General features: G+C 40.1%; 1 protein-coding gene across 1 annotated transcript in view; it reads left to right on the top strand.

Annotated features, from left to right (window-relative positions):
- Nucleotides 1-1,942: 1,942 nt before the first annotated feature.
- LOC140466672 (uncharacterized) overlaps nucleotides 1,943-22,390 on the top strand; it is a 112,503-nt gene continuing 92,055 nt past the window's right edge. Inside the window, exons 1-7 of the mRNA XM_072562121.1 lie at nucleotides 1,943-2,003; nucleotides 8,579-8,632; nucleotides 9,701-9,778; nucleotides 9,901-10,129; nucleotides 14,791-14,908; nucleotides 16,860-16,950; nucleotides 20,045-20,136. Coding sequence (XP_072418222.1) covers nucleotides 1,955-2,003; nucleotides 8,579-8,632; nucleotides 9,701-9,778; nucleotides 9,901-10,129; nucleotides 14,791-14,908; nucleotides 16,860-16,950; nucleotides 20,045-20,136 — 711 coding nt within the window. The 5' untranslated portion in view covers nucleotides 1,943-1,954. The remainder of the gene's footprint in view (nucleotides 2,004-8,578; nucleotides 8,633-9,700; nucleotides 9,779-9,900; nucleotides 10,130-14,790; nucleotides 14,909-16,859; nucleotides 16,951-20,044; nucleotides 20,137-22,390) is intronic.

The following is a 22,390-nucleotide window of genomic DNA, read 5'->3' as shown; positions in this document are numbered from 1 at the left end:
AAGCTTATGAAAATTATGTAAATTGGCTGTCATTGCAAAGACATGACAGCAATGTAAAATCCTTCAGTGAGATCATTTCAAGTGTAAAACAGAATATAATTCTACGTTACCGCCCTCTAGTGTTCACAATTTCATGCTTCTTTCTTGTCTGTGTCAAGATTTTTCAATTTGCTTGACTTTTTTCACTGAAAAAGCTAGTAACTGAAGAGCTACAAAGAAGCAACAGAACATCCATCAGTTTGAATGTACAACATACCTTAAAATTCCAGCTTCTTTCAGATAGGTACCAAATATGATACTGGATTAGTGGTGCTGGAAGAGCACAGCAGTTCAGGCAGCATCCAGCGAGCAGCGAAATCAACGTTTCAGGCAAAAGCCCTCCAAATATGATAGCAATCCCTACCTTTAGTCAATTTCTGAAATGGCTCTGAACCTGTTGCAATCTGTTGCAGTAGTAATTTGGAATTTCAGTCTTGCTTCTATTTTAGTTTTGATCCCTGGGCATCAAGGAATTTGGGAGCAGACAAAACATTTATTCTCCATTTGTTTGAATCAGAACTCACTACTTCTAATTTATTTAAGTGCATGAATAATAAGATTAAGCTAAATTCAGATTTTTCACAAATTTGGCAAGAATAGTATGATTGGAAAGGAGGGAAAGAGAGTGGGACACAGACACACCAGTATGGATGTTTATTTCAGGGGAAGAATAAAGATCAAGGAAACCACTTGAATTGTGTCAGAAAGACTGTTGGAACCAATAATAATTAAAGTGGAACCTGTTGAAAAGGGCAGGTCTGCTGGATGATACCTGAAACATTTTTCAGGCAAAGAAACAAGAGGTGTCCTAGAAAAAGCAATGGGTATATGTGCTTCTGCTGTAACAATGAATAGCAGTTAATGTTGAAGTTTAATAGGTTGATGTTATAATGTGGTCTACCTACTTTCTATACTTATATAAATATTAGTTGGATCCTGAAAATACTTGTTTATTTTTTCTCAAGCTTGTTGTTTTGTCATTTCAGCCATTACCAATGACATATAAATACTTCAAACTGCCTGTAGTTGTCTGCAAGAAATTAAGTGGAAACTTAACTGTTCAAAAATACTCTGGTGCAGCGGTGCAATATTCCAGAATCCATGATTATTTTCCATTGTACGGTAAATCTTTTGGCTTGAATGGATCTAATTCTCATCCTCTCTTGCCCTCTATTAGATATTTCTACAAAGTCCTGGCAGTGATAATGTGTCATTCTTAAAAGAGATTCAAAGCCCTTTGTTTTTGTTTTACTCATTTTAACGTTCTTAACATAATTTTCCATCACCTTAACCTCTCAACAAAAAGAAGGAAATTCCTTAAATAACTTCAGAACTTGAAAATTATGTTGGTTCAGAAAAGATTTATCTAATTCCCTCCAGGTAATTAAGTCAGAGTTTTTGACAATTCACGTGAAAAAATAGTATAACAAGAGCAAAGTATTCCTTGACTATTGATATTGATTCAGGTTTATGTTTGACGATGAACTCAGCTCTTACTTTACATTTCTAAAGATTTAGACTAAGTTATTCTTACTAACGTGGAGAAAAACAAGGTAGTATTGTCTTTAAAACATTGGATCACAGAATATAAAAAGCGCTGCTTTCAGGTAGTTAATTCCAGATAATTGCAATTAAAATTTTACACCAAAATAATTGTAAATAAATGCAAAGAAACTTGCAAGATTTTACTTTAGAACTTGATAAGAAAATTAGTTTTATACCTGTTATCAAGAGTCTGCCTGTCTATTCCAATTGGCAGAATTTTAATTACTGAATACAATTACTCATTTTCATTTCCTCATTCCATTTGAATACCCAGGAACTGATCTGCAATATAAAAATTAGGAGCTTCAGTAGTCAGCACCTAGTTAACCAGAATGACATTGCCTTTCTAGTTTCAGGACTAACTAATACAATGCAACGCACTGTTTTAGCAATAATCTGCGTTTTTGCTCTCCTTAAAGGTAAGACTTTACTAGATATTTTTGTTTTCATACATATCAACAGCTAAGGAACACAACTTCATCGTTGTAGAATTTTTGCTTGTTTCAGGGTTTATGTGCATATGGGCCATGTATGTCACTCAAGGCTCTTGATTTCTTCTTTAATTTCTTTTATTATATACTGATAAATTGTTCATGAATATGTAGAAACATGTTTGCAGACAGCAATTGAAAACCAATGTTTTTTTTTTGGTACAGGACACACCCCTTACACTTTTCATGCTTATTTTGAACAGTTATCTACATTGGGTAAATAGTGGTTAACATCTATCTTTGATATTAATAGACAATAGACAATAGACAATAGATGCAGGAGTAGGCCATTCTGTCCTTCAAGCCTGCACCGCCATTCAATATGATCATGGCTGATCATTCCTAATCAGTATCCTGTTCCAGCCTTATCTCCATACCCCTTGACTCCACTATCTTTAAGAGCTCTATCCAATTCTTTCTTAAAAGAATCCAGAGACTGGGCCTCCACTGCCCTCTGGGGCAGAGCATTCCACACAGCCACCACTCTCTGGGTGAAGTAGTTTCTCCTCATCTCTGTCCTAAATGGTCTACCCCGTATTTTTAAGTTGTGTCCTCTGGTTCGGCACTCCCCCATCAACGGAAATATGTTCCCTCCTGCCAGAGTGTCCAGTCCTTTCATAATCCTATACGTTTCAATCAGATCCCCTCTCAGTCTTCTAAACTCAAGGGTATACAAGCCCAGTCGCTTCAGTCTTTCCGTGTAAGGCAATCCTGCCATTCCAGGAATTGACCTCGTGAACCTATGCTGCACTCCCTCAATAGCCAGAATGTCTTTCCTCAAATTTGGAGACCAGAACTGTACACAGTACTCCAGGTGTGGTCTCACCAGGGCCCTGTACAGCTGCAGAAGCACCTCTTTGCTTCTATACTCAATCCCTCTTGTTATGAAGGCCAGCATGCTATTAGCCTTCTTCACGACCTGCTGTACCTGCATGCTTGCCTTCATTGACTGGTGGACAAGAACACCCAGATCTCTCTGAACAGCCCCTTTACCTAATTTGATACCATTGAGGTAGTAATCTGCCTTCCTGTTCTTGCCACCAAAGTGGATAACCAGACATTTATCCACATTAAACTGCATCTGCCATGCATCTGCCCACTCACCTAACTTGTCCAGGTCACCCTGTAATCCCCTAACATCCTCATCACATTTCACCCTACCACCTAGCTTTGTGTCATCAGCAAATTTGCTAATGTTATTGCTGATACCATCTTCTATATCATTTACATATATTGTAAAAAGCTGCGGTCCCAGCACGGATCCCTGCGGTACCCCACTGGTCACTGCCTGCCATTTCGAAATGGAGCCGTTAATCACTACCCTAAATATTGGTACTATTTACAGAAATAACACATAACCTTTACAGGTGCAGAATCATTTTGACAGATGCAATAGTTTCAATTGGCTGTTTAAATCTCATAATATGCATTTACCTTGTTGATCTATCTGTCTTAACTCTTTCACAGATGTCAGCTACTTAGATCACACACTCCCATTGCCTTTAGTTCTATCTTGTGAACCTTTGCAACTTTGGCACCTGATACAAACCATATTTTCTACCACATTCAGTTTCTTAGGCTGTGACAGGTGGGGAATGATATGTGACTGCTGTCCCTTGCTATGTTGCCTCTCAGTCCAGGATCTCACCAAGTGCCTGAAGACCTGTCTAAAGTGTTCTTATGCTGACTTTGCTTTTGGGAGGCTTGCATAATTATAAGCAAAGACTTAAATTTTCTGATTACACTACCTCCTGCCCATAGAGGACAAAATATGATGGCAGCAACATGCACATTCATTTTGCATTCTGTGGTAGTAACTAATTTATTATTTTAGTCAAGAAAAGAAAAACTAATTGAGATAACAAAACTTATACTTACATTGTACTCCAAAGTAACGGAGTCTTCAAATTTAATAGCATTTTCCTAAATACATTAAGATTCAAAGTTTCAATTAAACTATTATAAGTTTTTCAATTTCATAGCTGTTTTTACAGTTTGTTAGCAAAGAATTTAATGAACGTTAATTGCCAAAAGGTGTTTAAAAATGTTAGTTGCTGAAATTCACTCTTGAATTTTCTTCTAAGTCTTTCAATGAGCAGAATCAATAAAGACCAGATGAAATATATTGAGTTTAAACAGAGCTTTAAGAAAACAAGCTTATTAAATAATCATTTATATAAATGAATAATAAAACCTCTTATTATACAAAATTTAAATTAATTTGTCTTTGTTTTTATAACTTTGTGTTTTTTGATAAAACAAATTTTGTTTACTTCTAACCAATTGACAACTTTGAAAGCACAGAGTAATGTGGGTGGGTCAGAACTTAAACATTAGGTATGTTTGGATTAGTGGTGCTGGAAGAGCACAGCAGTTCAGGCAGCATCCAAGGAGCAACGAAAACGACGTTTCGGGCAAAACCGCACAACAGTAAACAGGTACAACAACACCATAGCTCTTAGAGTCAGCTGGTGGGAAACCAGATTCGAGAAGCAGAAAGTAGACCAAATTTGTTTCCAAATATTACATTTAATTAAGGGACGATTCCTATTTTCCAGATATCAATAAATTTAAAATCAATTTTAACCAGCTATGGTAAGCAGTCAATGATCCCAAAAATAAAGATAATGTTATTACTTAATAAGTTAGTTGCATCGGTAACCCAGTCCAGTACTACAACGTTTTCTTCTTTATTTACTCATCGAATGTGGGATCACATGCAAGGCCAGTATTTGTTGCTCATGCTGAATTATTCTTTAACTGACTGCCATGGCTATTTCTGAGAGCAGTTAAGAGTTAACCACATTGTGTGGGTCTGCAGTGGCCTGTAAACCAGTCCCAGTCAGGATGGTGAATTTCTTTCCATAAACATCATTGGCGAACCAAATAGGTTTTATACCAGTAATAGTTTTAAACTTATAATTCTAGTTTTACTAATTCAATGTGAATTCCAACATGCGTTTTGAATTTATACTCAGCTACATATTATGGTTGGATTTGAACTGCCTGGGTCTTTGGATTACTAGTCAAATGGAACTATCACTATTCCACTGTCCTCCAATTTAGTATCAGGATGTTAATGCAAATGCAAATAAAGCATTTATTTTATATCTAATGTTATGTTATTTTTTCCTCTCCTCTTGTTTTCTCTTTCATTTCTTCTTTTCTATCATTGTTTTATGCTATTTTTGAGAAACAAGAGTGGGTTTGTTTCCGAGCCTCACGGTTTTATCGTTATCACTTTGGAAATGGTATTCTGAGATCCAGGAAAATGATTTTGGATAATTACTTTAACCATTCTTTTCTCCACCAAGTGTAAAGTTTTAATTGGCAGAAGGTGCCGTTGACCCATTTGATGTTTCAAATGCATCATGTTGTGGTTTGTGAATATTGTTCAGTTCTACTGTTGCTATTTAATGGAACGTCCTGCCCCAGAACTAAAACACTTGAGATAGGAATTCTGTGTTACTAGTTCGCATTAAGAGTAGTTTAGCAAAGGTCCTTGTAATGTTAATGTACATTTGGTAACCATTATAGTGCAGCTGTGAGATTAACATTGTGGTGAACAATAAAAAAAATTTATTGGATGGACTTACAATGAAAGAAAATTTTGGAATCACTGTGGAAATAACAGTAGCAGATGGCTGGAAACTGTAAGGGCAGATTCAGGCAATTAACTGTCTATTGTTCAATTCATTATGTAACCAGCAGATGTGGCAAGACATATCTTTTGATAACTGGTGGGAAGTACCCATTCAAAAAACTCATAGAAGTTTTAAAGCATTTTATCTAGGAGATCCTGGGAGCTCTTACGGTCTGAGAAACCTGGTGCCAAGATCTGAAGCCCTCTGGTCAATGTATCCATGTTAGCTTCACTAACTAGTTGGAAAATCTGTATCGTATAATATGACAGTTAATATTTACGATGTCATTATTGGCTCCAGTGGCATGGCATTGTATTGAGTTCTTAGAACATGTTGGCATTGAGGAAGCTGCCTCTGGTGTTCCAAGGTGGTATTCAGCATCTGTGAGAGTGGTACTCATCCAGCATCAAATCTGGACTGAAACTGATTGTCTTTTTCAGGTCAGGATTCACAGACTCATAGAGTCATAGAGATGTACAGCATGGAAACAGACCCTTCGGTCCAACCTGTCCATGCTGACCAGATATCCCAACCCAATCTAGTTCCACCTGCCAGCACCTGGCCCATATCCCTGAAACCCTTCCTATTCATATAGCCATCCAAATTCTTTTAAATGTTGCATTATACCAGCCTCCACCACTTCCTCTGGCAGGTCATTCCATACATGTACCACCCTTTGTGTGAAAAGGTGCCCCTTAGGTCTCTTTTATATCTTTCCCCTCTCACCCTAAACCTATCTCCTCCAGTTCTGGAATCCCCCAAACCAAGTATAAGATTTTGTCTATTTATCCTATCAATGCCCCTCATAATTTTGTAAACCTCTATAAGGTCACCCCTCAGCCTCTGACGCTCCAGGGAAAACAGCCCCAGCCTGTTCAGCCTCTCCCTGTAGCTCAAATCCTCCAACCTTGGCAACATCCTTGTAAATCTTTTCTGAACCCTTACAAATTTCACAACATCATTCCGATAGGAAGGAGACCAGAATTGCACACAATATTCCACTGTCAAACCACTGTCCTTTCCAGCTGCAACATGACCTCCCAACTCCTATACTCAATACTCTGACTGACAAAGGAAGGTATACCTGCGACTACACTTTCAAGGAGCTACGAATTGCACTCCACGATCACTTTGCTCAGCAACACTCCCTAGGACCTTACCACTAAGGTATATAGGTCCTGCTAAGATTTGCTTTCCCAAATCTCGCGTTTATCTCGCATTTATCTGAATTAAACTCCATCTGCCATTTCTCAACCTATTGGCCCATCTGATCAAGATCCTGTTGTATTCTGAGGTAACCCTCTTCGCTGTCCACTACACCTCCAATTTTGGTGTAATCTGCAAATGTACTCACTATATTTCTTATGCTCACATCCAAATCATTTATATAAATAAAGAAAAGTAGTGGGCCCAGCACCAATCCTTGTGGCACTCCACTGGTTACAGGCCTCCAGTCTGAAAAACAACCCTCCACCACCATCCTCTTTCTTCTACCTTTGAGCCAGTTCTGTATCCAAATGGCTAGTTCTCCCTGTATTCCATGAGATTTAACCTTGCTCACCAGTCTCCCAGGGGGAACCTTGTCAACCGCCTTACTGAAGTCTATAAAGATCACATCTACCACTCTGCCCTCATCAATTCTCTTTGTTACTTCTTCAAAAAACTGAATCAAGTTTGTGAGACATGATTTTCCATGCACAAAGCCATGTTGTTTATCCCTAATCAGTCCTTGCCTTTCCAAATGCAAGTACATCCTGTCCCTCAGGATTCCTTCCAACAACTTGCCCACCAACAAGGTCAGGCTCACTGGTCTATAGTTACCCGGCGTATCCTTACCACCCTTCTTAAACAGTAGCACCACGTTTGCCAATCTCCAGTCTTCCGGCACCTCACCTGTGACCATTGGTGATACAAATATCTCAGCAAGAGGCCCAGCAATCACTTCCCTAGCTTTCCACATAGTTCTCGGGTACACTTGATCAGATCCTGGATATTTATCCACCTTCATACGTTTCAAGACATCCAACACTTCCTCCTCCATAATATGGCCATTTTTCAAGATGTCATCATCTATTTCCCTACATTCTATATATTATATGTTCTTTTCCAAAGTAAATACTGATGCAAAATACTTGTTTAATATCTCCCCCATTCCTTGGAAAGTTCTCTGTAGAGCACTAGATTTTCAGCCTCTGGAACCAAGGACTGCCTTGATTAAATACTGGGCAAGAAGATCCATTGGGGACTTTCTTGGCACTTGCAATTAAGTCCAATGAGTAATAAATTAATGGTTAATTAAGGCTCTCAACTTGTTACCGCTAGTTTGCCTGCTTACTAACAGAAAGGAAAAATGGCTGACTTGCTAATTGGAAACTTGGGTGGCCTGACTTGACAGAGTCTCAATTTACTCAAATCTGTGGGTGGTATCTGAAAACTAACCCTTGTCCCAGCTTCCAATTCCCCTGAAATTCTCTCCCTGCAATTCTCACACTATGAGAAGCTAAAGAAAATCACTTAACTTATTTCTGTTGAGTTTCTTGAAGAATAGGCCTTGACCAACAGTCATTAGGTTTCAAAACCTTCTAACATTCGATTGGTCTGTGATTCATTAATAAGCTCACTGGTCAAGCTGATTGGATAACAATCTGTCCAATTTATGAGGTGGTGGAGATGGGCGAGTTAGATGATATTGAACATGCATTCTCCTCGACATGGCCTACAATTGGAAAATCATTACTGTTAGATTTATTTTTAAATGCCAAAATAGAAAAAAAAAGTAAAGTCTTGAATTCTACTCTAAATGAGAAGATTTGTCTTGTTTGTTTCAATAAGAAAAATATTATCTCTTTCCTATCGCAGGTTATGTTGCTGCCCACACATGGACTAATCCAGACTATATAGAATCCAAGTTTGGTAAGTTTGCATAAAATAAAATGTACAAAAATTTCAAAGATATTCTATATACAGGTAATGTGAAATGTTAGGATTAACATTTTATTAATAATGTTTGGAATATATCGTAAGCTGAGCACTTTTTTTGAAACTTATCTGTTGGCTTCTGTCTCTAAAGAATAATTGAACCTAATTTACCTGTTTTATAAAAATCATAATAATGATAATTCAATGTTCTGTTTTTGACTCTTTCATTTCTGAGTTTAATTTACAATTGGAAATATACATTCTTCTGTTTAAATTTCTTCATGGCTGAACCTTCTTTATCTCTTATAAACCCCTCCAACATGATGTTCTTCCATCATGTTTTAGGTTTTATGCAGCCAAAACAAAATGAAATAGCAATACTACAAACCTGTTAAATACAATATTTTTGTTAACAAATTGTAACCTCCCTAAAGTCCAGAAGTTTTGGGATCAAGGTATATTTGAATTGTGAAACTTTCTGAAATAACATGCGAATGTCTAACTGTAAGTATGTAAATCAAATATAGCCATATACTTTAGACATAAAAAAATGATAAAACATTTAAAGCAATCATGAAATATGTTTAATTTATTTAAAAAAAAGGTCAAAATAACTTGGGCTTGCTCAGATGCGTTTCTGTAAACCAATTGGAAGTAGGGAATGATGTGTGACATAGATGGAATGTGAACATTGACTATAGTTCAGGAAAATGCAGCACAAGGTTACAGGATCCAGAATTAACATATCACCAAGCCCAGGTAGGGGAAAGCAGAGTAATGATAAACATTCAATGATAAACATTAAGAAAAAACTGAGAACATATTTTCCCAGAAAGTTTGGCATTGTGCTAACAGTATGAAAGCTTCTCTTCCAACATCCATTCTCTCTCATTCTCTCTCTCTCTCTCTCCCTCTCTCCCTTACAGTATGTGATAGTCACAGGTTATTTCATCGCAGTTAGTTGTTTTTAAAGAAAGTTGCTTATACAAACCTAGAAGTAATATTTTGAAAATAAATTTCACAAATAATTCAATCAGATTTAAATCTATAATTTTGCACTAGATCTGGATGAGTCTGTTCTTACCCAAATCGTCCACAAGCGATCATTGGATAATTCTTTCCACTCTCCAGTCAATCATTGTGAGTACATTTTATTGGATATACTTCTTTGCCCAAATGTATTTAAGTGCGAAATGATGTTGAACCTGCCAAAGCAACAAACCTCAGATTTTGTAATTTAGGGAAATGTTTTTTTCTTCCAGATACCTGCAATATATGGGGAGGAGGAGTCTTCAGGACATTTGACAATGAACTTTTCCATTTTACATCCACCTGTGACATTTTCATGAGCAGATCATGCAAAAGTGAAGTTGCTTATTATGAGGTAAAATTCCACAGAGGGTCAAATGGAAATCTGGAACATGTATTCATCAAAATTGAAATGACCACGATTGTTCTGAAAAATGGGACAGTTTTGGTTAACGACCATATGTAAGTTCACTTCTGCAGGATAATTTCTTTGGTTATAATTAGAAATCTTCAAGAGAACTATTACTTGCTGTACATTGTCAATTGTTATTCTGCTGGCACCTAACCTGCTAATATATTTAATGCATTTTAACTTTAAAATGACTATAATGCTGTTGCAAAGAAACCAGAAAGGTTATTGAAATAGGTAATAACATACCATTTCCACTGAGAATAAAAAACCATCGACTTGTTCGTGAATTCTTTAAAAACATCAAAACATATTGCTACAAAATTGGTAACTATAGTCACTGCTCAATGCAACAGTTGCTTACTTCAAGAACTTCAGTAGGTTTGACAAACATGACCTCTTTAAAAAATCCACTCTGATTTTATGTAATCCCAAGTGTCCTGTTATCACATCCTTTATAATAGATTCCAGCATTTTTCCTTTTATTGATGTTAGGCTAACCCTTGTCATTTTATACAGCTCAAGCAGATCCCCTCTCAGCTTTCTCTGCTCTAAGGAAAATAGTCCAGCCTATGTAATCTCTCTCCGTCACTAAATTACTGCAGCCAGACAAAATCCTGGTGAATCTCTTCTGCAAACTCTCTCGGGTACAATCACAAGTCTCTTATTGTGCCACACACAATACTCCAGCTGTGGTCAGAATAACATCTATTATTATCCTATCATTTTTATTTCACTGAAATTTGCCTCACAGTGGCTCAGTGGTTAACACAGCTGCTTTACAGCGCTAGGACCCCAGTTTGATTCTGTCCACTGGTGACTGTCTGTGTGGAGTTTGCAGTCTCCCTGTGCCTGCTTGTTCAGCAATGTGTAATTTAGATGCATTCGTCAGGGGTAAATGTAGAGTAATAAGGTAGAAGGAATGGTCAATGTGTGGGTTGGTGTGAACTTGTTGGGAAAATGGCCTGTTTCCACAACATAGGGATTCTATGATTCTACGCTTTTGCCTCTCCTGACTGTTTGGGGTTCCATAGTACATTCCCAACAATAGCATTACCCCAAACAAAAACAGAAGTTGCTGGTAAACCTCAGCAGGTCTGGCAGCATCTGTGAAGAGAAAATTAGCATTTCAGGTCTGGTGACCCTTCCTCAGAACTGGACTGAAACATTAACTGTGATTTCTCTGCACAGCCAGACCTGCTGAGCTTTTCCAGCAACTTCTGCTTTTGTTTCTGATTTGCAGCATCCACAGTTCCTTCACTTTTTAATATCATTGCCCCATTTTGTTTTACAAATTCTAAATGGGTTAAGCCACTTCAGTCAGTTCATATTGAATTTCCCCTGTTGGTTGCTGTACCCAACACCAGGAGTCAAAGATGAATATTGAAAATCTGCAGTGTGTGAAAAAGACCCCCTTAATATTTTACCTGTGGGATGGGCTATTAATGACAAAAGGATAACCTTACTATCCAATTAAGGTTGGGCTCTTGAACTGTAGGACTAAATAAAGGCCATCCAACTTGAGAGAACAATAAGCTGCAAAGAAGACGAGTGAGGGAAGGGAGAAGTTCCCTCTCTCCAACATTTTTAAAGTTGAATTACAAAAATGTTTTTGCAGCCAGTGTCAGTGGTAAGTATCAGGGGACGTATCTGCAACACCTGGGCAGACAGTCCCCTTGCCTAACCCCGCCCCCACGCCGATCTCCGCCCCACTCCCAGCTCCAGCCCACAGGTCCCAGGTCCTAGCTCCTAGCCCTGCTGTATTTTCACAATCCCTCCAGACCTCCCCCTCTCTGAGGATGAAAGATCAGTCCTCAGCAGAGGCCTCACCTTCATCCCCCTATGCTCCCCGATTAATGAGTTCAACACGTGGCGAGACATCGAACAATTCTTCCGCCGCCTTCGCCCCTGCGCCTACTTCTTCAACCAGGACTCCCGCCTACCCTCTAACGACCTCTTCTTCCACCTCCAACACACCCATCCACCTGGACACCCCGTGCTGGCCTCTTACCTGCCCTCGATCTCTTTATAGCCAACTGCCGCTGCGACATTAACTGCCTCAACCTGTCCATCACTCTTACCCACTTCAACCTCTCACGCTCCCAACGTGCAGCCCTCCACTCCCTCCGCTCCGAGCCCAACCTCACTATCAAACTGGCAGACAAGGGAGGCGCGGTGGTAGTTTGGCGCACCAATTTTACATTGCTGAGACTAAATGCCAGCTCGCGGACACTTCCTCCTACTGCCGCCTTGACCATGACCACACCTCCCACCACCAAACCATCACGTCCCAGACCATCCATAACCTCATCACCTCAGGGGATCTCCCATCCACCGCCTCCAACCTCATAGTCCCACAAGCCCGCACCGCCCGTTTCTACCTCCTGCCCAAAATCCACAAACCTGACTGCCCCGGCAGTCAGTCTCAGTCTGCTCCTGCCCCACTGAACTCATCTCTGTATACCTCGACACGGTCCTGTCCCCCTTAGTCCAAGAACTCCCCACCTATGTTTGGGACACCACCCATGCCCTCCACATCCTCCATGATTTTCGCTTCCCTGGCCCCAAACGCCTTATCTTCACCATGGACATCCAGTCCCTATACACCTCCATCCCCCATCACAAAGGCCTCAAAGCCCTCCGCTTCTTCCTTTCCTGCCAACCCAACCAGTACCCTTCCACTGACACCCTCCTTCGACTGACTGAACTGGTCCTCACTTCTCTTTCCAATCCTCCCACTTCCTCCAAACCAAAGGAGTAGTCATGGGTACTCGCATGGGCCCCAGCTATGCCTGCCTCTTCAATGGATATGTGGAACAGTCCATCTTCCTCAACTACACTGGCACCACCCCCCTTTTCCTCAGCTACATCGATGACTGTATCGGCGCTACCTCGTGCTCCCATGAGGATGTTGAACAGTTCATCCGCTTAACTAACACTTCCACCCCAACTTCAAATTTACCTGGGCTGTCTCAGATTCCTCGCTCCCCTTCCTAGACCTCTCCATTTCTATCTCGTGCGACTGACTCCCACAGCTACCTAGACTACACCTCCTCCCACCCTGCCCCCTTTAAAAACGCCATCTCATATTCCTAATTCCTTCGCCTCCGCCGCATCTGCTCACAGGAGGACCAATTCCAATACCGAACAACCCAGATGGCCTCTTTCTTCAAAGACCGTAATTTCCCCTCAGACGTGGTTGACAATGCTCTCCACCGCATGTCGTCCACTTCCTGCTCCTCCGCCCTTGAAACCTGCGCCTCCAAACGTCACCAGGACAGAACCCCACTGGTCCTCACCTACCACCCCACCAACCTCCAGATACATCGTATCATCCTTCATCATTTCCGCCACCTCCAAACAGACTCCACCACCAAGGATATATTTCCCTCCCCTCCCCTATCAGCGTTCCAGAAAGACCACTCCCTCCGCGACTCCCTCGTCAGGTCCACACCCCCCACCAACCCAACCTCCACTCCTGGCACCTTCCCCTGCAACCGCAAGAAATGCAAAACTTGCACCCACACCTCTCCCCTCACTCCCCTCCAAGGCGCCAAGGGATCCTTCCATATCCGTCACAAATTCACCTGCACCTTCACACACATCATTTACTGCATCCTCTGCACCCGACGTGGCCTCTACATTTGGGAGACAGGCCGCCTACTTGCAGAATGTTTCAGAGAACACCTCTGGGACACCCGCACCAACCAACCCAACCGTCCCGTGGCTGAACACTTTAACTCCCCCTCCCACTTCGCCAAGGACATGCAGGTCCTTGGCCTCCTCCATCGCAAGACCAAGGCAACACGACGCCTGGAGGAAGAGCGCCTCATCTTCCGCTTAGGAACCCTACAACCACAAGGGATGAATGGAGGTTTCTCCAGCTTCCTCATTTCCCCTCCCCCCACTTTATCTCAGTCCCAACCCTCGGACTCAGCACCGCCTTCTTGACCTGCAATCGTCTTCCTGACCTCTCCGCCCCCACCCCCTCTCCGGCCTATCACCCTCACCTTAGCCTCCTTCCACCTATCGCATTCCCAATGCACCTCCTCCAAGTCTATCCTCTCTACCCTTTATCTTAGCCTGATTTGCACACCCTCCTCATTCCTGAAGAAGTGCTTATGCCCGAAACGTCGATTCTCCTGCTCCTTTGATGCTGCCTGACCTGCTGCGCTTTTCCAGCAACACATTTTTAAGCTCTGATCTCCAGCATCTGCAGTCCTCACTTTCTCGTAAGTATTTCTCTGGACCTACCTGGAGTTCCGGCCACCTGGTCCACTCCCTGGATGCTGCCACAAGACACCTATTTGTCTGCTGGAAGTTAACTGGAAAATCACATTGGTCTGCGTTATTGGTCCAAAGTCTCCTTAGGGAGCTGTGTTGGCCATGTGCACCAGGCTATTTTCAGCTTGTGATTGTTTTCATTCCTAGTTAATGCAGAGGGTTCAAAATTCAAGTTTTGGCCTCAGCCATGCAGTTTTGAGGGACTTATATCAGTTTAGAACAGGTGAAAGTGTCATTTTTACTTAAACTGCCTTCACATATTTTTGTCCAGGTGAGATTTGAAATTGTACCTGTCTGAAATAGTTATCTAGCGATGTAACTGCCATATCTCCAAATACAGGTATTAAATTATAATGGATCAAAACATAGATTTAAGCAATCTTACACAAAATGATGTTTTTACTATTTATTTCCGATATAACGATTATAGACCATCTTTGCCATATCATGACAAGGTGATCAAGATCCATAGCAATGGAGCTACAATCAGGATTACAAACGCAAAACATTCCATATCCTTAATCTGGAACAAGAAAAATGCATTATCGGTGAGTTTTTTGAAACAGTAATATCTGTATTTATTTTAATTTTTATTCATGCTGAAAATCATGTATGTAATGATGCATGTGATTCTATTTTTAACAGTCCAATCTGACTGAAGACATTTCTCTTTATCTCCATTCTTAAAGGTCTTCCCTTTACTCTAAGGCTGTGCCCTTGGTTCCTAGTCTTTCTTACCAATGGAAACATCTTCCCAAGTCTGTCCAGGCCATTCAATTTTCTGTTGTTTCAAATAGATTCCTCCCTCATCCTTTTAAACTCCACCGAGTATAGATCAAACATTTTTCCTATGTTAAGCTTTTCATTCCTTGGATCATTCTTGTGAACCTCCTCTGAACACACTCCAGGGCCAGTACATCCTTCCTGAGATATGGGCTCAGCACTGCATACAGAGGAACCTCGGTTGTCTGAAGGACACAGGCGGAGAGTATTTTGTTCACTTAATTGAATTCTGGATAATTTAATGCCGGATAATATAGTTTAGGCAAGCATTGGGACCTTGCGATCTTGCCAGATAATCCGATATTCAGATAATTGAATGCCAGATAATCAAGGTTCCTCTACAATACTCCAAATACTCAAAGGAAAGGGGAGGAGATGAAGGTTCCAGAGAGATGTGGATATCTCTGACTTTTGCATCTTGTAGTCCTTACTGCCCTAAAGAAAAAGAGGAAGATTCTTGTTTAAATGTTGAATGAACCTAAGGATGAAATGGAATGGAGGGTCAGGACAGCTTTGAATCAGTGTGAGACTGGTGAGAGACATTGAGTGTGTGTATATGGTGGCACATAGCACTGTCGTCTGGATCTCTGGATGTGGCTGCCTGTTGAGTATTGTACATCACAAAGATACTGGTGATCCTTGGTAGATTCAAAACATAAAGGATAAAACTTGAGTTGGACTCCGCAAGGGTAAGTATGAGCTTGAGGCAGTCACTGAGGAATGTGATGTGGCTGTGGAAGTGAATTTCTGAAGATACCTTGTCAAACAGCAATGAAAATAATGACAGGGAACAAGAAAAAAGGATAGAACACAAATTCTGTCAGAGAGAGGAATAGAGTATCTTCAAGGTGTACATGCCTGGAAGAAATGTGTCACTGAGTTAAACACTGAACAAAATAAAATGAACTGTGGATGCTGGAAATCTGAAACCAAAACAGAAATTGCTGGAGAAACTCAGCAGGTCTGGCACCATCTATAGAGAGAAAACAGAATTAATGTTTTGGGTCCAATGACCCTTCTTCAGAATGCAGTTGCTGGCTAATGTTTGGTGCTGGGGGATCTTCAAACCAGTTAGAATGCAAAGAGAAAGGTCCTCCATCCTGCTAGTCCAGACTTCCTCTGTACTATCTCATGCCCATTCATACACTCCTGCCACCACCCTGCCCCCCCCCCCCCCCCCATCCGCCTCTATGCTCCCTCATAATTCAGACATGCCAGGCTTTGGCACATATTCATTTCTATGAACTGTATTGAAGCAATTAACCCTATAGTGGCAGGCACATGTGTAAAAAGTACATTTAGAAATTCATCCATTGATAAGTTTCCATTATGTTAAACAAAAAAGATCTTCTTACTTTGGCAAGGTATGATGCAATCACACAATTCAAAATTTCAATACATAATGAGGCTAAATTATTTTACTATTTCTCCCATTTTCTTCCTGTTTGTAGATGTCACTAATAAATTTATTTGCAATAATGTTTGGTGTCAATTTATTATGATTTAATTATTTTAGTCGAAATAGTTCAAATGCAATAATTGGATTATGTCTGAAATGATAAGCTATAAAAATGATTAAGAGAAACCAAATTAATATTAAATTAATTAGTGGTGATGTAGTTTGAAAATAATGACATTTAAAAAATAGTTTAGACTTATGAAACAATGAAAATGTTTATGTGCTTATTTTAAATATTGCCTTTATTTCTTTAAAAGCTAAAACTCAGTCCTGAATACAGTGGAAATGTTTGTGGACTTTGTGGCCAATTTGAAATGAAAGGAATTACTTCGGCCCATTTAAAAAGTGGTAGGAATGAGCACTTAATTTTAAATTAACATTCATTTTCCTATTCTTTTAAATGGTTTTTCTAGATACGTACTTTTTCATTTCCATGTAACGTTGTGATCACCTCTCCCAATTGGTTCCCAACTTTCTGAGGTGGGGCTTCTTTTCCAGTATAAAACAGAGTTTATGTACATGGGGCTGCCGACGTCAATAGGGACTTATTCCCGGTCAGCTTTTCTGATGTCAGGGTGCAACCTTTGGAAAAATGTTGTTTTTGGTGAATTAAAGAAAAACATAGCACAGTAGAAGTATGCATTCTTAATGATAGAGAAGGTATGGGTTGATCTACTGAACCAGATATTAAATAGACTGCTGAAGTTATCAGCAGCCTGGTTTAACCTGAAATAGTCAGAGAATTGTTGGAGTGGTGGTTATGGGATGGTGGCAAGGATTGCACGAGGAGGTTTCCATTGATCCAATAGGGGACATTAGTTTGATAACAGAGCACTATGCACATTCCTCGTCCATGTGTTACAGAATACAGAGGTGGCAGAGAAGTACAATAAAATATGACCACAAAGAAGGGATTGAAATGCATGAATAGGCTGGTACTCTTTATACCAGAAAGGAAAAGGCTGAAGGGTGGCATGATGGGTTTTTCAGGATAAAGGATACTTTTAGCAGTATATATTTGGTCAACATGGGCAGTATTTATGGAAGCTCATTGGAGCGAGAAACATAATGGGTGGGTTGGAAAATAATGTAGAAGGATTCACATCAGAGCCTTGAGGGTAGGAAGCAGGTATTTAAATGTGACATAGAAGAGTTGTGACAGACCAGCAAATGGTGTTAAAACAACAGACAAACTTGTTGAGGCTATTTACCAGCTCAAGAGCCTTATCTTGGTCAGCTCAAGGATCGAATGTCTAGGATAGCCATCTTTCTTCCTTTTTACTATTGTCGGTTCTGTTTCCTTTCATGCAGAAAGAGAAAACTTTCTTTGAGTCCGTCATTTTCACAGTCCCACAATGGTTTACTATGTTCATACATTCCTCCTAAACATAATCTTGTGAATGATGAACAATGCGAAGAGCATGGTGCAGAAACCTTTGACTCACATACAACCTGTAACCTCCAGGCCACTGGTGAGGATGCACAGTCAAAATGTGGCTGTCTACTGATCCTTTCACAATGTGTAAGCCACTTGTTCAGGTCCAGCTTCTTTCTGCAATGCATATCGATCAGATACCACCATTGTAGTATAGAATAGGTCCTTCAACCTCTTCCCAGTCTCATTGCAGCTCACCTTTACTGTGACGTTTGCTTAGGGCTGTACATTTTCTGGGAGGGTCTCCACTTTCCATCAGTCTGGAATTATACCATCTAAATTCCCAGAAATTCTGGAGGATGTCATCTGAGGAGGATCATTAAGCGGAATCAGTATGCTATTCTCTGTGTGGTCTGCATCATCCCCTCTTGGCATTCTGTAGCTTCTGTTTTCAGTGATTTTTCTTCAATGATCTGGGAGCTTCAAAATTCTTGATTCCTTACTAAGTATCCACTTGTGTCCATGCCTGTAGACTGCTCTGTGAGCTTCTAGTCTCAGTGGTTCTCTTTCCGAGAGATTGGAGGTCTGAAGGCAAAGCTTGTTGCCATTTAAAAACAGCACAGTTCCTGTGTGTCTGTCACCTGGTGCTGTATTCCCATGTTAAATCCCACCTCTCTTATCTAATTAGTTAGGCCCTGCTCATCTCTTATTCTAATCAGATGGCAATGTAATTGCTGGTATACTCCATACCAAGCAGATGAGGCTGATTGATTGACATGTACACTTGTGGAAGAATGAAATGTCACACATTGCTCTTCCTGACCCTCTTGGGAAACCCATCAATGAACCTGTCTGGCAGAGGAACTCATGTTGTTTGTGTTAAATTCCCCTAAAATTTTTCCATATGTGAGGAAAAGCAAAATTAAAGGCTTTAAACAGCAAAACTGAATCAAGACTTGTTACAGACAGTTTCAAACGTCATGTTGACCTGATGAACAAACATTTAATTTTTGCTACAAAATCATTTTATGGCTTTCAGTTTTTAAAATCTTTGTGTGCAAATCGAAATTGTTATCTGAACTTTAAATGATAAAGTATTGGCTTGACAATAGGAGATAGAGGGTGATGATACAGGGTTGTTGTTTGGACTAGAGGCCTGAGAGCTCAGGTGCCTCAAGGATCAGTGCTGGGTCCACTTTTTAATGATTTAGATGAGAATATCGGAGGCATGGTTCATAGGTTTACGGATGACACCAAAAAATTGGTGTTATAGAATAATGAGATTTTGATATGATGGGCCAATGGGCCAAGGTGAGGCAGATGGAGTTTAATTTACATAAATGTAAGGTGTTGTTTTAGTAAGGAAAAAATAGGGCAGGATGTACTCAGTTAATGGCAGAGCCCTGGAGGTATTATTGAAAAGACAGGCCTGGGGTACAGATGCATAGTTATAGAGTCATAGAGATGTACAGCATAGAAACAGACCCTTCGGTCCAACCCGTCCATGCTGACCAGACATCCTGTTACAGATACAGTTGGTAAAGAAGGCATTTGGCACTCTTGCCTTTATTGGTCAAACCATTTACTATAAGTTGAGGGATGACCTTATGGAGGTCTATAAAATCATGAGAGACATAGATAAGGTGAATAACAAAGGTCTTTTCCCCAGGGTAAAGGAGTCCATAACTAAAGGGCATAGGTTTAAACTGAGAGGGGAAAGAATTAAAAGGTATCTGGTGGCAACTCTTTCATACAGAGGGTGGTGCGAATAAAGAACAAACTGCCAGAAGAAGTGATAGATGCAGGTACAATTACAACATTTAAATGACAGTTGGACAGGTGCATGAATGGGAAAAAATTAGTGGAATATGGGCCAAACTCAGACAAATGGGACCAGTTCAGTTTAGGAAACTTGGTTGGCATGGATGAATTGGACCAAAGGGTCTGTTTCTGTGCTGTATGACTTGATGACTCTATGATTCTAAATTCAAGTTCACTAAAAGATTTGTTACATATGTATTAATACATTTTAAAAATATGAAATATCACCTTCTTCTTTTATTCCAGTGAGTGAATTCACAATCCGTGACCACTCTCAATCAGATGAGTCCTGTAGTGTCACAATATCTCAAACAGAAAACTGTGTCAATACCATTGAAGTAAGTTATTTGCTTTGATGAAGTAGTGAATTATTGCAAATACAAATTAATTCACTACAACTTAATCCCGACTGTTATATTTATCTATATTTATAAATAAATGTTTTATTTTATATTGGTCTGTGGGAAAGAAGTTGAACAAATAATAACAAATAAAGTATCTTCCTAGAGTTGAAGAACTATGATTAATGTTTTGTTTTAGTGTAATAATAGAAGAAATAGGAGCAGCAGTGAGCCATTTCGCCCCTTGATCCTCCTACACTATTCCATGTTAACACGGCTGAAATGAATATTAACTATGGGTGGCATGGTAGCTCAACGGTTAGCATTACAGCCTTATAGAGACCCGGGTTCAATTCCCGCCTCAGGCAACTGACTGTGTGGAGTTTGCACATTCTCCCCGTGTCTGCATGGGTTTCCTCCGGGTGCTCTGGTTTCCTCCCACAGTCCAAAAATGTGCAGGTCCGGTGAATTGGCCATGCTAAATTGCCCGTAGTGTTAGGTGCAGGAGTAAATGTAGGGGAATGGGTCTGGGTTGTGCTTCGGCGGGTCAGTGTGGACTTGTTGGGCCAAAGGGCCTGTTTCCACACTGTAAGTAATCTAATCTAATCTAATAGCACCAAGGACCTGGGTTCAGTTCCAGCCTGTGTCTGGGTGGATCTTCTCCAGGTGCTCTGGTGTCCTCCCACAACCCAGAGGTGTGCAGATCAGGTGAATTGCCTGTAGTATTAGCTCCATTAGTCAGGGGTAAATGTAGGAGAATGGGTCTGGGTGGGTTACTCTTTAGAGGGTCGGTGTGGACTTATTAGGCCAAATAGCCTGTTTCCATACTGTAGGGAATCTAATCTACTTTCTCATCATATTCTCATTTCCTTGGCTTTCAAGAATAAATAATCAATCTAAGTCTTGATAATATTTAATGATAGAGGACTACAGCTGGTATGGACCAGGCCAGACCCCCTCAGAATATTTTAAGAAGGTAGCTCAGATCCCAACTTTTTCTTTCATGCATGTGTGAGCTGGATATTCCAGGAGTGGTGCATGATCAAACCACTCGGCTTTAATCAAACAGAATTAATTTAAACTCTACAGTTGAACAAGGACAAAAGAAAATTTATTTATTTGAAAACCCAACCGACTCGATACCGCAACTTAATGAAAGAGTTGTTCCAATTCCTATAATATCCCATAAACACAACCCTTGGCAAAAGGTAAATTTGAACCCAGGATCTAACAGGCAGGAGGAAACAACTTCCAAAGAGATTTCAGAGAGAAAGCAGGTCAGGAACCATCTGCTGAAGCATCGAACCTTTCTCCACTGTAGCAGCTTCTGACTGCCTATTAAAACTAAATGAAACTAGAAAAATCCTGAACTGGGAGAACTGGCCTTTCTCCTGCCATTGTTAAAGTTAACAATTCAGCACCTCTGTCTTCACAACCTTTCTTGAAAAAAAAACAAAATAACCTTATTTAAGGGGCAGCAGCATCACACAGCTTCCTGGAATTGAGCTCAAACATTCATAAATCTGAGTGATTAAATTTCTCATCACTTCATTTCTACATGGCTGAATTTGTTATCTGTAGTGTTTCAGTATCATCATCCAGGTGCCAGGGCTTCTTAGAACTTACCTTCTCAAGGTCTCTTTAAAAATATAAATATTTCAGCGAGATCACTGCTCATCCTTCTAAAGTCCAGAGAATATGAGAATATACTATCCAGTATCTCATCCCTGGAATTAATCCAATGGACTCTGTTTCATTTTTCATAGGCAGATATTGATTTGTTTAGATAAGGACTGCAAAATGGCAGTCAATATTTCAAATGTGGCATCACCTACATAACTGAAGCAATAATTATAAACTGGCATAGTAGCTTGACCACAGTATGTCGAATCATCATTTCCATCAAAGGCATAATGTTGGGCAATTGATGCACAATGTCACCTTACATCAAAGCAGTGAGCTAAAAGTGTATCCCAAATTCTGCCAGCATGGTAGTTGTACCTGATCTGTAGCCACCCATTGAAAATTGAACTGAAATTATTAATGATCAATTCTATGAAAAAAATTTCTTTCCTCTTGACATGCACAGACTCCTCAGTATGAATATAAATGCTTTCAAATCCTAAATGTGTATGTCTCGCTTTGGAAAACTGGACAACACTTGGTTATTATTTTTAGACCTAATGCTAAAACTATATTTGCTCACATAAGTTTAATTAACGTAATAACTGTTGGTTTCATGGGTTAAAGA

The sequence above is a fragment of the Chiloscyllium punctatum genome, chromosome 44 (genome assembly GCF_047496795.1).
Source record: "Chiloscyllium punctatum isolate Juve2018m chromosome 44, sChiPun1.3, whole genome shotgun sequence".
NCBI lineage: Eukaryota > Metazoa > Chordata > Chondrichthyes > Orectolobiformes > Hemiscylliidae > Chiloscyllium > Chiloscyllium punctatum.
Note: the sequence above shows the minus strand (reverse complement) of the source record. Positions and strands in the feature narration are given on the sequence as shown.